At 53.6% G+C, this 16,326-nt stretch overlaps 1 protein-coding gene and 1 long non-coding RNA gene across 3 annotated transcripts in view; one reads left to right on the top strand and one right to left on the bottom strand.

Annotated features, from left to right (window-relative positions):
• The window catches only part of PREX1 (phosphatidylinositol-3,4,5-trisphosphate dependent Rac exchange factor 1), a 186,653-nt gene that overhangs the window by 71,404 nt on the left and 98,923 nt on the right, over window positions 1–16,326 (bottom strand). For both annotated transcript variants that reach the window (XM_060645492.3, XM_060645485.3), the window contains 2 exons: window positions 7,815–7,976; window positions 1,104–1,237 (listed from right to left, as the gene is read on the bottom strand). In XM_060645492.3, the coding sequence (XP_060501475.2) occupies window positions 1,104–1,237; window positions 7,815–7,976 (296 nt within the window). The remainder of the gene's footprint in view (window positions 1–1,103; window positions 1,238–7,814; window positions 7,977–16,326) is intronic.
• Window positions 11,955–15,895, top strand: LOC132687502 (uncharacterized). Its single transcript, XR_009614159.3, has 3 exons — window positions 11,955–12,068; window positions 13,192–13,288; window positions 15,799–15,895. It is a non-coding gene; the product is annotated as an uncharacterized LOC132687502 (long non-coding RNA).

The raw sequence follows: 16,326 nt of genomic DNA on the forward strand, positions 1-16,326 counted from the left end.
CTCAACCAACCATCCATCCATCCATCCTTCCATCCACCTACCTGACCATCTCCCATTTGATGACCATCCCTCCATCTACCCACCCGCTTAACTCGTACACGAAGGCCTCAACTCACCATTCATCTGAACACACCTCTGTCAACTCATCATGTCTTCATATCCACGTCTCCAACTACCCAGCTTTCTGTCCATCTCTCTCCATCCAGCCTTCCCCTTACACCTCCAACCACTCACCTCCTTCACCTACTCACGTATCCATCCACAAATCAATTCACACATCCATCCACAATCCTTCCCACCTTCCTTCAACCACCATCCACTCATCCTCCAAACCCCCCACCTGTGCACCTATCCCTCCTCCCATCGGCTCACACGTGCCATCATTCACATTTGCGATCATACATTCATCTGTATGTGTCTATACCACTCACCCACCCATCCATTCACTCCAGTGAAAGATACAGGATGCAAAAGTACTACCCTTTCCCTCAAAAAGCTTAACAGTACAAGAGCCTTCTGCCCTTGAATCTCCCACCTCTGGGTCTCAGAATCACAGGGTGTTAGCGTCACAAAGAATCTCCAAATTTCTACCACCATCTAGACCCACACTGTCCAATATGGCAGCCACAAGCCACATGGGGCAACTGAGCACTTGAAACAAGGCTAGGACAAATCGAGACATGCTGTAAGTTTAAGATATGCAATAGATTTTGAACCTTAATGTACAAAAAAAAAAAAAAAAAGGATGCAAAATACCTCTATAATTTCCAAAAACTGATTACATGTTGGTTATATACATGAAAATGATAATATTTAGAGATATGTTGGGAAAAACAAAATACATTATTTAAATTCATTTTGCCCGTTCCTTTTTGCTTTTTTTAACGTGGCTACTAGAAAATTTTAATTAACACATGTGGCTCACCTTATATTTCTATTAGACAGTGCTCATCGAGAACAAACCCCTCAGCTGAGAAAAGGGATGCCAGGAGAGGAAAGTGACAAGCCTAAGGTGTCACCTTGAGAAAGTGTCAGGGTCCCACCCAATCCCTGCCTCCAGGCCCACCTGGGCAGCCCCGCCCCCAGCCTCCCCAGCAGCTCACCTGGATTTCCTCTTGCAATAGACGAGGAGGTTGTCAAAGAGGAAGAAGGCCCTCTCCTGGATGTTGCCCGCAGAGATTTTTAACAAGGTGCCTTGTAGGAGGAGCTGGGTACAGATGTCCGTGAGGTTAGAGCCCTGGGAGGGTGACAAGGGGCACAGGGAATGAGCTGGCCAATCCAGGAGAACACCCTTCCTTCCCAGAGACAGAGCCTACCACGTCCGTCACACCCCAAACTCTAAGTGCACCATTGCAGGCAAATCTGTCAGCGGACAGAAAATCTGGTCCGATCGATGGCTTCTATCCATCGAGCACGCCAGAACAATACCAGGAAGAGCATCTCAAGATGCCCATTTCACAGAAGAGAGTCCTGGGCTCAGGGAGGGGAAATGACCCATCCAGCCCCAGTTGGCATCTGGTTTTATTTCGGTTCAGTTCTTGTTTGGGGTTTGGGCGGGGGGGGGGGGGGGGGGAGGGGGGGGGGTTGTTTGTTGTTTTATTTTTGCCTATCCCTTCCTCATTAGGTCTTGACTTGTTATTGTATTCCCCCCACTAGAATGCCACTTCTATAAGGACGGAAAGCATTACCAACATTACCAAGCATTTGCCGCTGGTTCCCAAGCACCCGTAACACTCTCGGGCACACGGCAGGTGCTCAAGAAATGCCTGTAGAACATTGTGGGGCAGGATTCTTACAGCATTTACTTTAGCTGCAGACGTGACGACAGATGGAGATAGTTCCCAACCTCTATGCTAAGTGACTGGGAGGCTAAGACACTAAGTGTGCGTGAGGTTCACTGAACCTCTGTGAGGTTCCAGGCGGTGGCGTCAGGAAAGGAACTGGGGGGACGACACAGGTTTGTCGGGAGCTCGGGGAGGCCCAAGGACCGTGGCACGAAGCTCTCAAAGTGCTGAACGAGAGGAAGCTGGAAACACACGTGGGAGGGCACAGGACGCCAGCTGCCCATGCTCCTCGTCGAGCAAGCACAGGAGTGGAGTTTAGCCGACACTGACTAACAGATTCCATTTCGGCCACAGACTCCATTTCCCAGCATCCCTTGTTCCAGCTGCGGTCATGTGACTAAATCATGGCCGGTGTGCCCCACTTTTACACTACTCCCTTGAAAGGAGGCAGCTTCCTCTCCTCTTCTTCCCTTCGCTCTTGCCACGGCTGGCAGACAGCCATGGCGGTGGGAGTGCGCCGTAGCAGATGGCAGAGCAAGACGCTGGAAGGAACCCGGGTCCACGCGGAGCAGAGCCGCCCCCAGCCTGCTCTGCTACAGAGGAAGAATCTTCTCCCTCACTCATGCCATTATCTGTCCTTTCAGCAGCCAGCCCTGTACTAGAACCAGTACGTTAAGGTAAGGACCAGGCCCCGTTGATAGGCTGGCAACAGCAATGACACGGAGGCCTGAGGGCTACCACACAAGAGTGGGGTTCAGGGAGGTTCGTCTGACAAGACCTGGGGATTACAGTGACGGGAGACTGAGACGTGACGCCGTCTCCGCCCAGAGATGAACTGGAGAAAGAAAGGGGGAGAATGGTTCACAAAGTCGCCTTCCCCAAACACTCAACACCCAGAACCAAGGAGCTCGTACCCCGGTGAGATGCGCTTACTCAGTTATTTCCAAGACCCAGTAAGGGGAACTGGTTCCAGAAACTCAGACATCGGGCTTTCTGCTCACCGCCCACCGCAGTCTCTCCTGCTCCGTGCCCGCAGCCCGGCTGGGCACAGCAAACTCACCAGCCTGAAGTGCCAGAGACCCCTGTGGGGCCCCCTTGGGGTTCTGGAAAACCACCTTCCCGTGGTCAAGAGCTGGGCAGCCTAGGGCAGGAGCGAGCACCCGTTCACAGAAGTCACAGCACAGACACCTACACACTGCAGGCAGATATCGGACTCCACACACAGCCACCCAGCGAGGTCGTGAGCCTGCCCCACCAGGCTCAGGGCTCCCGTGATGAGGAACCTTCTGGACCCCCAGTATCCTCGCAAACAGGGTGAGCGTGACTCCGGGGTGATGAGGCTCCGTCAATGGCCTGCTGGGGGCACACAGCAGTTCAGGAGTTCCCGGAGACCACACGCCTCCCCGCCTCCCCTCACCTCACTCAGGCCCACCCACCAGCCCTTCCAGACTCCAAAGGCGGATTTTATCTGCTTGTGTGTGACTCTGGGAACTGGCCCTACTGCAGGGCCCAGAAGCCCGACGTCACGCAGGCCTAGACCTGACCTCTCTGTCAACATCCAGGGACCACGGGGAGTCACTGAACCCAGCCTGGGAAGCTGCCCCCCCCTCCAGCCTTGACCAAAGACCACCTAGCAAATATACCTGAAATGCCAGGGACACTAGAGGGGGATGCCCCCTTCCTCCCTAGCTTTGCCGAGAAGCCCAGCTGGCCCTCGGTCTCCCCAGGTCAGCTGGCCCTGACGCTCTCCTTGAATCTGGGTCAGGGGTGGTGCTGAAAATCAGGAAGAAGCCTACACACCAAGGTGTCCACCGGCCAGGGCTAGGGATCTGCACAGTACAGACCCCACCGACAGAAGCACTGACACGTAGAGACGGGCAAAGCTCACCACGAGCCCACGACCATTCCGAGTGTTTTATACAAACCCAGTGAATCCTCAAGAAACTCTGGCGTTACAGAGGAGGAAAGGGACACATGGCTGGTCGGCGAGCGAGCTGGGATCTGAACCAGACACGCTGGCCTGACTCTCCCACCCACCAGCCTCTACTACCCAGGGCAGGCGTCTGCCTCTTAGAAGGTAACCTGATAACCTGAAGGGCTTTCTACGCAACCGTTGCTCTAGAACAGGAGTCTCCAAAGGGGAGAGACCACAGCCCCTGGAGCACAAGGCATCCCAGGAAGGGTGAGAAGAACACAAGAGAACCTCTGGTTATGGTCTTTTTCTTTTCTTTTCTTTAATAATAATTCCATGTTTCCTCACTCCTGTTTCCTTCTGTCCCCTCATGGGTGACACGTTTCCAGAGCCAGGAAGCTGAGCGTGCCCAGTTTCTTTCTTATTAAGAACATGCATTTCTTTTTATTACCGTGAGCTTTACACAAAAGTCCGTGGGGGCGTGCATCCAGAGTGTCCCCCTGCAGGAGGGTCAGCCCACACCGGGTATGAGCTGCAGCTGAAGTTGCAGGATGCTTTTTCATCTGAAGAAGAAGAAGAAGAAGAAGAAGGAGGAGGAGGAGGAGGAGGAGGAGGAGGAGGAGAAGGAGAAGAAGAAAAAGAATGAAATCCAGCTTTGCTGCCACAGCTCCTCTGGACGCTTACGGAGCATGTGCTCTGAGCCAAGGAAAAAGCACTGTTCTGGGCGCCGTGCACGTATCCACTCCCAAATCCTCAAGCGACCCGAGACGGGGGGACCACCACTATCCAGACTCTTCAGATGAGGAAACTGAGGACAAGGAACCCCCTCCCCGCAGTGAGCTGGCTCATTCACTGACTTCCGCATCACAACATACTCCCATTTCCACATCCTTAGTAAAACGGATTTATGGATTAACTTATCTGGTTTTAAGTAAACCAGTCTTGGACTTTTGAAAAGGACAAAGGATGGGGGGGGGGGGGGGCGGGGTGGAACCGCTTCGGGAGATCAAACTGATGATGCAAGCCCAAACACACAGCAAGAAAGTAGCCAAGGAGAGATTCTCCCTCCTCCCAAAATGAGTGCCTTGCCAGCCAAATTCCAAGAGCTAAATGGCAGCCATCTAACCAGATTGGCAAGAGGTCAGACAGAAAGATCAGTAATAATCAGGAAGATTATCAGAAGTAAAGATCTGTAACCACTGCCATTCACCGGCCCCTGAGGCTGTGACTACAGAGAGCAGGAAGCCTTTGCAGGTAGCCTCACTGTTACACATGATTTTTTCTAGCTATGACATATTTTTTTATATCGCCTAAGGATCAAACTGCATTTGACTACCGGGCTGACTCCATCAGAAGAGCATGTGACTCTTGATCTCAGGGTCATGAGTTCAAGCCCCACATTGGGTATAGAGATTACTTAAATAAATGTTAAAACAACAACAACTTTCTACTACTGCACAGAAACCGTGTTACTTTTTCTAAAGAGCATTCATATTCCGCATTTCACTCTAGCATCAGGATGACACCAGGCGGTACCTTCAGAGACATTATTACTAAAATTAGGCAATCGGGGGCAAATAAGGTCGGGAGAGCACCACAAAGTCGCCTGAGGCAGGACAAAGTTACAGAGCTGGGCTTCCAAATCAAGTCCCCATGCCTCAGTTTCTTTATCTGTCCAATGGCAATAATCATACCACCTCCCCTTAGTGTCGGAAACATGTAACAAGGGCTCAATAATTGCCACTAATTATTCATTCCAGCTCACTTTATTTCCTACTGTGCCAAGAAACAGCAATCAAAATAAGGACCACTCTCAAATTGTAGATTTTTCAGGGTCTAGAAGGGCCCCAAAGACCCTTAGTTCTTATTTCCCGAGGCCCTGACCAGAAGCCGACATCTAGAAATCACTTCTGCTCTGGCTGCCAAAATGCTTGCTCAATACTCCTCTCCACAGGGACGCATGTGAGAAATGTCTTTTTCAGCTGGTTTCCAGGAAACTCTCTGCCTCCCAGAAGAACTGCTATCTTCCTTTTTTGAAAATAAATATTGAGTAACTTATGTCTCCTGCTCTCTTCACCTTGGCCGTCAGGAAGCTCAAAGCCCAAAGAGGCTTAAGCACATCCTCTCTATCTGCTCTGTAGCTTAGCATATTTGCTGACAGCGGCCACGTGACCTACTGGTCAAGGAGACGAAAGGAGAAGTCTCTTCGGGGCTTCTGGGAAAGGCTTCCCTCCACTGAGGAGAAGAGCTCCCTCTCACTGCCCCGGCCATGCCCCCGTCTCCTCCTGCTTTGAAACAGGAGCTCCTGGAGCTACTGCTCTCCTGGAACCAGGAGGGGAAGGCAAGAGACAGAACGGGAGCTCTGGCATCATGGGGCTGAAACAAGGCCTAAGACAACACACCCTAACTGGCACAACTGTCTGGCAATTTGCAGTTGTAGGAAATAGAAACCAAGCTACATATTTTTGTTAACGTTTATTCGTTTTTGAGAGTTGGGGGGGAGGGGCAGAGAGAGAGGGAGACACAGAATCCGAAGCAGGCTCCAGGTTCTGAGCTGTCAGCACAGAGCCCGACGCGGGGCTCGAACTCACGAACTGCGAGATCGTGACCTGAGCCGAAGTCGGACGCTCAACCGACTGAGCCACCCAGGTGCCCCTAGGCTACATACTTTAAGCATAAAGAGATAAGGGGCTTCCTCAATCTTCAGATGGTCTGCAGGAAGCAGGAATCCAAACCGGGGCTCCCAGAAAACCAACAACACTGCACAGCCGGCCTCTGCCCCAGCTGGGAGAAGGGAGGTCACACACCATGTGCCTGAGCTCGTACCACAGGAGAACACCACCCTGCTGCGTCCAGGCCTCGGGAGCTGCTGCTCAACTGTCGGCTGCAAAGCCATCCCCTGCCTGCTGGACGTGCACCACCGCCAGCCAGCGGATGTCCCGAGCCTCCTGACACCCAGGAAGCTGCGACCCGGCCCCTCTGCTAATATGCTAATGCAGAAAGCCCAGCCCCACCACAGCTGGGCTCTGCGGCAAAGACAGCACAGGGGTGGCTTCTGTCCCACCCCAGCTTCTCAATCTCAAGCGGCTGGATCCGATTTTGGCCACTCACGTCGCAAACCTAACCTACAAGGGGGACTGGGAAACGCAGCCCTTCGTTCTCTGGCTTCGGCGGGAAAGGAAGGCCCAGCGGAAGGGGGATGGGCGGCCAGCGCTGATCCACGATACCTGCCTCCTCCCCGAACCGTCTCTCCACAGCCAGACTCTCACATTCGGGATTCCCGACCACAGGGAAAAGAAGCGGAAAAATCCCAAACGTAGCAAGTGCCAGGAAACCCGCAGGGTGTGAGGCACACGATCCAGAGAACAATCTAGAAGTATTTCATCTTTGCTTTTGATCTTCGGTTCCAGCTGTATTTACTCTGATATTTTTTATGTATCCAGCTTTTTCCATGTCCTTCGACAGATTTGTAGGAAATCTCTAATAATCCAAGGGAGACACAGAGGCTTAAGTGAATAAATTAGGCACCATGAGAAGGTTTCAAGAACCCCATGCCCTCGTCGGCGTGACGGGAGTATTAGCAACACCCACCCTGTACGGAGTGCCTGTCACGTGCCAGGAACAGATGAGGAAACTGAAGTTCAGAGGACTTAAGCCATTCGCCTGAAGTCACCCAGCAGGGGAGGGTCAAAGCCAGAATTCTGTCCTGGAGCAGAGCCTTAAACACTACCTTGCACCTTGGCACCAAAAGCCCCGAGGCCTATGGACACCGGGCGGGCACGGCAACAAGTGAAGGAGAGAGACTGGGGAGCAATGGGGAGAGGGGGGGACTGAGGAAAACTGGAGCTTCTAGAGGCTGCTGTCGTGGAAGACGGGGGTCCGGTGCTGCCGTGTTTCAAAAGAAACTTGAAATCGAGGCTCTTACGGGGGCTCAACCGGAAAACAATTAAACTTTTTGTTTTTCTTTTCAACAAACACCGTGTAAGCCCAACAGCATGCGCCCTCCAGGCTGAGCGTGGTGTCCACCCGCCGTCTATACCCGCAGCTGTGCGCACCCGCCCCCCCGCCGCCGCCTCGGGCCCCGCTGGAGCCCAGGAGGCCACCTGCCCCGGACACACCTCCCAGCCTTCGATGTGGGACTGCAGCTGCTCCAAAGCCTCCAGCTTTTCCATCTGCCGCTTGGTCTCGTTGATGTTAGAGCAGACGGTCTTCATGGCCTGCAGGGCGCTCTGGACCGCGGGGTGGTCGGGGTGCTTGCCGGGGGTCCTCTTGGCGAGCTCCTGGGGGGGAGGTGGGGACAGGGATGAGGCACACCAACCCTCAGGGGACCAAACACGGCGTCCACGTCACCTGGCCCTGAGCCAAATCCCAGCAACGCTCGGTACAAACCGGGTATCCTGGGGCCGGGGAACATCATTCATTCATTGACTCATTCATTCATTCATTCGTTCATTCAATGTCCCCTGAGCGCCTTCTTCATTTGTCACCAAACAGAGGAAAATTCCTCACCTGGCAGGTATTACATTCTAGTAGAGGAGATGAGCCCAAATGAAGAGAAATGACATGTACAAAACACTGTCAGGTGGTGATAAATACCAAGAAGGCAAATCCAATGACAGGCTAGAAGGTCTGGGGAAGGCAAGTGTTCTTTCAAATGGGGAGATCAGGGCAGGCCTCTCAGAGGAGGTGACATCTGAACAGAGACTCCGGATCAAGCAAGGGAGGGAGTCCTGCCAAACTCCTGGGGAAGACCGTGCGACACAGAGGGTACAGCTAACGCAAAGGATCTGAGGTCTGAGCCTACGGGACACGTCATGAGGAAAAGTGAGGAGGGCACGTGGCTGGAGGAGAGTAAATGAGAAAGAAAGGAAAAGAGAGAGAGAAAAAAACAGACAAGACAGAGATCAGGAGGTCAGAGAGGCAGCCACACATACTGACCCCACCGAGCCCCAGTTTTCTCAGCTGTAGAATAATATAAAAAACATCCCACCCAGGGCACCTGGGTGGCTCAGTCACTTAAGCGTCTGACTCTTGGTTTCAGCTCAGGTCATGATCCCACGGTTTGTGGGATCGAGCCCCACGTAGGGCCCTGCACTGAGCCTGGAGCCTGCTTGGGGTTCTCTCTCTCTGTCTCTCTGTCTCTCTCTACCCCTCCCCAACTCATATGCTCTCTCTCTCAAAAATAAAGAAACTTAGGGGCGCCTGGGTGGCTCTGTCAGTTAAGTATCCGACTTCAGCTCAGGTCATGATCTCGCGGTTCGTGAGTTCAAGCCCCGTGTCGGGCTCTGTGCTGACAGCTCGGGAGCCTGGAGCCTGCTTCCGATTCTGTGTCTCCTCTCTCTCTGCCGCTCCCCTGCTCACACTCTGTCTCTCTATATCTCTCTCTCTCTCTCAAAAATAAATAATAAACATTAAAAAAATTAAAAAATAAATAAAGAAAATAAAGAAACTTAAAAAAAAAAAAAAAAAACCTTCACAAGGACCAGACCGTGTAAAGGGCCCCTCTCCCATGCCCGCCCCCCCCCACCACTGCCCACCCCGGCCACAAGCACAGGCTGGGACATGCTGAAGGTCAGCCTCACTGTCATGGAAGGGCTTCAGCCACATGGTGAGTGTGACGAGAGAGAAAGTGGGGAGGGAGGTCCTGTAGGACCTCAAGTCCGCAGGGAGGGTTTACCAGCGGGGTCACTCAACCAGCAGGATCACTCAACTTGGCAGAGAGAGGTTTTCCTTCATCACTCGACCCAGACATGCCCAATGGTTCCAGTATCTCCCCATCTCTCCGCTGCCTTGAAATCACAGGTGTGATGCTTTGGCATGCCACACGTGGGTGCCAGGGCTGGCTCCGCCCCTCGGAGAGGTCACCAGCTGGGTGACCTTGGGCCAGTCGCCCTCCGTGCTGAAGAGCAGTGATAAGGGGGGTGGCAGCAGTGAAGGCCCACTCAGCCTCTGCTCTGTGCTTGCGAGCAGGGGCTGTTACTGTCCCCTTTAACAGATAAGGAGGTCGAGGCACAGCAGTACAGCCCACGACCTCCCAAAACTAAAAGGACGACGCAGACCTGTCCGTCTGGGTCCGTTCGTGGTCATGGCGAATCGGAGACCCCAGGGAAAGGGCCTCCGTGGTGAAGTGCGTAGCTGGCAGGCATTCAGTCCGTGCTGGCCGCCATCAGTCTGTCGCTGACAACACGTGCTGTGACAGCAAGCAGCAATCTGGCCCCTGCCAGCCTGTCGTTCGGAGCACTCCCAGCAGAAGACCCACCTCCGAAACATCCCTTCTCCACTCACGTCGTTTCTGCCCCTGCCTGAAGATGAGCGGCCCCTTGTCTGGAGCACAGGTCCTCACGGGCCTGAGGCCCACATGTTCTGCAACATCAGGACCCTGAGGATTTTACTGAGCACCTGCTATGTGCCAGGGACACGCCCCAGGGGGAGCAAGGAAGGGGCAGATGGAACCGTCTCTCTGGCAAAAGGCGCTCCCACGGGGGAAGGGGGACCAGACGACAGCCCTGAGTGGTGAACACAACAGAGATAAGTCGGACCAGAGGAAGGACGGTGTGTGACCCGAAGCTGTGAAATAAAGGGGTGAAAGCAGGTGTCCCGCCCCAGGGGAGGGGCGCTCCCCGAGGCTGCCGCTGCTCACTGCGCAGGAAAGAACCTGAACCGGCCTGGGAGGCAGAGCTCAGCCCAGAGGCAGGGTGGAGGGCGGGCGCCGCGAGGGGGGCAGCACGGGAGCTGGGGCAGCGGGAGCCATGGTGGGGAGAATTCTGACTTCCGGTGTCTTCTCGCAGGATCCCTGGCGGATAAGGAGCTCATTTCCTAACATCAGAGTCAGAGGAGGACTCCAAGGGACTATCCCAAAGTATCCTGAATGATATACAAAGAACTACGGTGCATCAGCACAAAAGATAATTATCCAACAGAAAATGAGCAAAGGATATGAAGAGGCAATTGTCATAAAATGAACCCATCACCACCATCCTGGTCCAGCCAGCTGCCACCTGAACCGCCAAAGTCAAACTCGGCCCCCACTCCCCACTCACGGTCCATTCTCCACACACAGCCAGAGGGATCCTGTCACAACGACGTGAGACCCTGTCCCTCCCCTGCTCAGAACCTTCCTAAGGCACCCACAGCACTCAGAGAAGACAAAGACCCTGCAGTGGCCCACAAGGCCCTGCCTATCTGGCCCCATCGCCTCTCTGACCTCACTCCCCTGCTCTCTCCCTCAGATCCTCCTCTGGCCTCCTCACTGTTCCTCAGACACAGTCCTGCCACAGGGCCTTTGCACTAGCTATGCCCTCTATCTGGCAGACTCTTTCCCCCGCTACCTATGCGGCCCCCTTCCTCACCTTCTCCCGGTCTTTGCTCAAAGGTCACCCTCGCAGCCCATCACCTGGTCCTTACCAACCATCTTGGCCTGAAATATTTCTCCTCCACAGCAACACGACAACTCTACAAACACGTTCATTTCCTATTCGTCCACTGACTGTCTCCCCCAGCAGAGTGGCAGTCCCACAGAGGTAGGGCTCTGGGCCATTTTGTCCACTGTGCACCTAGCGCCAGGATGAAGGCTTCCACGTAACAGGGACTCCACAGCAGTTGGGGAATGAATAAATGGCCTTCAAACCCTCCGATGGTGCAGCACCACCCAGAACCCTCTCCTGGAGGGAATCGGGAAGACTCCCAGGAATTTGCCAAGAGAAGAACACGCTCACTGTGGGGTTCGCTGGTTTCCAGGGCTGCCCGCCTCCTCCCCCCACCGCTCGCCGCCCATAAAGGTTCTTCACGTGCCAGCTCTGAGCGGTACGTGTCCCAACTCCGGGAAACACGCCAGCTCCCGGCCATCGGGGCACTGAGGGAACGGCAACAAACAAAACAGGCCTAAACCCCTGCCCTGGCCAAGCCGACGCCCTAATGAGGAGTCAGAAAAAATCAATCCGGGGGCGCCTGGGTGGCTCAGTCGGTTCAGCGTCCGACTTCGGCTTGGGTCATGATCTCGTGGTTCGTGAGTTCAAGCCCCGTGTCGGGCTCTGTGCTGACAGCTCAGAGCCTGGAGCCTGTTTCAGATTCTGTGTCTCCCTCTCTCTGACCCTCCCCTGTTCATGCTCTGTCTCTCCCTGTCTCAAAAATAAATAAACGTTAAAAAAAAAAAATTTTTTTAAAAATCAATCCGTACACCAGGAGTCATAGAACAGAATGTGAGCTAGGGAGAGGGACTGTGAAGAAAAATTAAAACAGGGTGAAGGGACAGAGAATGGCAGAGGTGCTTCTTCTGCTCTAGCTGGGGTGGTCAGACAAGGCCTCTCCACGGAGGGGACAAGTGAGCAACAGAGCCCTGACGAGATTAGAGAGCGAGCCTCAGGATATCTAAGGTAATGATGTCCCAGAGGAAATTGCAAGTGCAAAGGCCCTGGGGCAGGAACCTGTTGTGTTCAGAGGGTGGCAAGGGGACAGATGTGGCTGGAGCAGAGTGAGAGGGATGGGAGAAGAAGCAGAGGGGGTCAGGGAGAAATACAGATTAACTGCGTAACACCTTCCAGGTGTCAGTGAGGAGGAATCTGGATTTAAATGTGAGTGACAGGGAGCTGCTAGAGGGTTTTGAGGGAAAATGACGTGAACTGGCTCAGACTTACCTCTGAGTTGAGAAGAGACAGTGGGGCACAAGGGCAGGGGCGGGAAGACCCAGTGGGGGCTGTGGCAGGGGCCCAGGGAGCGAGGTGTCGTGAAGGAGCTCGAAGGGCTGAACTCAAGAAAGAGTCCAAAGGCAGAGCCAATGGGGCCTCCTAATAGACTGGATGTAGGGTGAGCCAGAGACAGCTTGGGTTTGGCCTGAGCAACCAGAAAAAAGAGGCCATTTATGGAAATGGGGACAAGGGGGTGGCAGGGCAGGGAGACCAGTCTGGGGGAAGGGGAGAGCCAAGCATTTCGTTTTGGGCACGTCAGATAGGAGACGCCTGTCTGACATCCAAGTAGGGGAGCTGAGTGGGCAGGAGAGCAGGTCTGGAATTTGGCCGACAGGTCCAGGCTGCAAGTTGGACACAGAGATGGGGTTTAAAGCCCTGGGAATGTCCACAAAATACTTGTACATGGATGTTCACGGCAGCTTTGTTCATAGCGGCCAGAAAGTGCAAACGACCCAAATGTTCATTAGTGAATGAATGGATAAAATGTGGTTCTATACAGCGGAATGTTATTCATCTAAAAAGGGAACGAAGTTATGATTCAGGCTGCAGTGTGGGTGAGCCTGGAAAGCACTGTGCTAAGGAAGAGAAGCCAGACACAAGAGGCTGCATATTCTAGGATTCCATCGAAAAGAAAGGTCCAGAGCAGGCAAATCCACAGAGACCGGAAGTAGATGAGTGGTTGCCAGGGGCTGAGGGAAAGCAGAGCGACTGCTAATGGGTCTGGAGTTTCTTTGCAGGGTGATGAAAATAGTCTAAAATTACCATGATGAAGGTTACACAAATTTTGAATACATTTTTTTTTTCTTTAAAGGCCACAAAGTGGATGAGGCCACTCCGGGAGCAAGTCTAGAGAGAGAAAAGGCCCAAAGACTGAGCCCTGGGCCCACTTGTGATTGGAGGTCCGAAAGGTGAGTCACCAGCTAAGGAAGTGGAGGGGAAAGGGCCAAGGACACAGGAGGCAAAGGAGAACGGGGGGACTGGAGTGGCAGCTGCCCCCTTTTGGGCTGAAGGGCCCGTCCAGCTTGCCCTGCACCTGCCTTGACCCGTCTCCATTATGCACCGGGCCCAGTCTGACTGGAGATGGGCAGGGACACGTTCACCACTGGGGGTCCTGAGCCACGCCAGCAGCTGGTGCGCAGTGGCCCAGTGAGATCTGTGCATCACCAGGAAACAACCGAAAGGGGCAGTGACAGTCAGCCTCCCCTCAGGCACCTGTCATTTGAGCACTAGGGGCATTACCCCAAACCTGAATCATTTCCCTGGAAACACTGATGGAAAACTCAACAAAGCCTAAAAATGCCAACTGTCTATCCTGCCTGGGCTGGAGGCTGAGATAGAATGTTCCGGCTATTCTTAGGCAATGTTCAACTTCAGCCTTTTTCGGGCTGCTCCCAATGAGGCTTTCAATCTCGCCTCTTCTGTCTTCCCACCCGGGCTCCTTGACCCTGTCTGCCTACTGGCTTCGGAGTTCAGCTCAAACAAGGGGGCTCAGAGGGCCACAGGGACATCTGTGAGGGCGTCAGCGTTGCAGGGGCCGGAGGAGGAAGCTTGAGGGTTTGGGCTCATGGTATCGTCTTTTAAAATCCGCTGGAAAATGTGACAGGAAGGAGGGACTCAGGAGGGGTATGAAGAGTTGTCCACAATCCCAGCTGTTCTCTGATGCAAACGTTCCAGCTGTGGGTGCCAGAGGCCAGGGCACAGAGCAATTCTGTCAGGCGGGGAGCATGGCACGTCCCCATAGGAATCCAAGGGCCTGCTGGCTGGTCCCCGGTGCTATCTGCACTCCCGGTAAACACAGCTGGAGACCGAGGAAACGGGGCGAGTAAACAGCCACTTGGTCAGGACAGCAAAGCCACAGCCAGGCTGCATCATCATTTCCTGTGGGCAGTTACTCTAGTTCTGTTCTTCTCCGTCGGCTCTCCTGGGAATCCAGAGCCCATAGATTCCACCAGACCAAACTGTGGCCCCTGGGGCCTCAGAAACGCCTGGGCCTCCCATTGAGAGCTTAGAGTCCGCCCCCATACATAGGTCTAGCTCCACTGCTTGTTAAAATACGTTATGGAAACAGCCACTCCCCACACCCGCCGAGACCCCAGACTTTTCCAAGGTCCAGAAAGCAAAGGGTTAACACCTAGGAAGCCTTGGTTGGGCTGTGGGGCTAGAGTCGGCCTTTGCTCTAATGGGTCAGATGTTCAAGGTTTTAAAACCCAGGAAAGAAGGAACAGAGCAGCCACTGAGCCACAAAACACAAGGCCACCGACCTTCCCAGACCCCTGCTTAGGGAACTGAGAAGGTCAGCATCCCCAGAACCCAAGCACTCTGGCAGCTTAATTCCCCAAAGTGCTTAACAGGCAGTGTAGCCTCATGGTTGGAGGGCGGACCTCTAGAGAAGGGCTCAAATCATGAGCCCTACAGCTCCCCTACTATGTGGCCTGGAACTGGCCACTTCCTTCCTCTGTGCCTCAGTCTCCCAAGTGGGGCTAACCGCAGGGCCTCCCTCATCGAGTTGTTCTAGGAATTAAGTGAATAGATATCTGATCATCTGTATGAATAACAGCCGTATCTGTGTTAGTACAAACCGCGTATTACACGTGAGTAAACTGAGGCCCAGAGAAGTGACGTGCACCAAGTCAGGCAGCGAGTAAATGGTGGAACTAGAATTGAAATCCCAGCAGCCTATGGCTGCAAAGCCTGGCTCTACCCCAGGGGTCAGCAGACTTTTTCTGCAAAGGGCCAGATAGTAAATATTTTAGGCTTTGTTGGCCACATCCGGCCTCTGTGACATAGTCTTCTTTGTTTGTTTTTTGGGTCTGTTTTTTTTTTTTTTACAACCCTTTAAAAAAATGTAAACATCATTCTTAGCTCCTGTGTTGTACAAAAACAGGCCATGGGCTAGGTCTGGCTCACAGGCCACATTGGCAACCCCTTGCCCTAAACTGCTACGGAGCCCTGCCTCTTAAATGCAGGCATCCGGGGCAAGTTTGGAAAACACCACCAGACAGACCTAATGAAGCACACCTGTAGGTCCAGTTCAAGCCACAGGCTACCAGTTTGCAAGTTCCACCTGGAGCTCCTTCTGCACCAAGGTGAAGAGCTAGAGACACACGGCATTTCAAACACGTGTTTACGGGTCAAGAGCAGCGGCGAGAACAACCACAGAAGGTCCTTTTGAGATCCCTGGGACAGACAAACAGCAGGAGGCCATTGGAGGTACAGAGAGTACTGTGTCCCCCATCCATGGCTGCACAGGTTAGGGGCCTCTGTTCACAGACCCCAGAAAGGGTCTGGTCCAGCTCAGAGACTCAAGGGTCCCCCACCATCTCCAGCAGAAAGCCAAGTTCAGGTTGGCCCTAGTAATCTTCCCCTCCGCTCTGCCTTCCAGTTGATGGAGGAAGGATGCATGTGGCCTCAATGACAGGTGCATGAATGAGGCACCATCAGCCAAATTAATCCACCAGCAGGGACCCCCAAGGAACGGCCGTCAGATGCCAGGCCTTCGGGATGGAGCCAGGGCAGGCTTGGGCCAACGGCCACCGTTTCCAAGGGTCGAAAACCCTGGGCGGAGAGCAGCGGACGGTGGCAGGGCCATCCACCCAGCTGGGGATCCACCCAGAAGCCAACTCTGAAGCTGAGAATTAAGATTTCTGGGGCGCCTGGGTGGATCAGTCGGTTAAGCATCTGACTCTTGATTTTGGCTCCGGTCATGATCTCGGGGTCATGGGATCGAGGCCCTTATTGGGCTCTACACTAGGCATGGGGCCTGCTTGAGATTCTCTCTCCCTCTCCCTCTGCCCCTCCCCTGCACACAGCACACTCTCTCTCTCTCTCTCTCTCTCTCTCTCTCTCTCTCTCTCTCTCACACACACACACACACACACACACACACAATAAATAAAAAATTAAAAAATAATAATAATTAAAAAAAGAATTCTTGGGTCACCACCCA

Source organism: Panthera onca, chromosome A3, assembly GCF_046562875.1.
Source record: "Panthera onca isolate mPanOnc1 chromosome A3, mPanOnc1 haplotype 2, whole genome shotgun sequence".
NCBI classification, from domain to species: Eukaryota; Metazoa; Chordata; class Mammalia; order Carnivora; family Felidae; genus Panthera; species Panthera onca.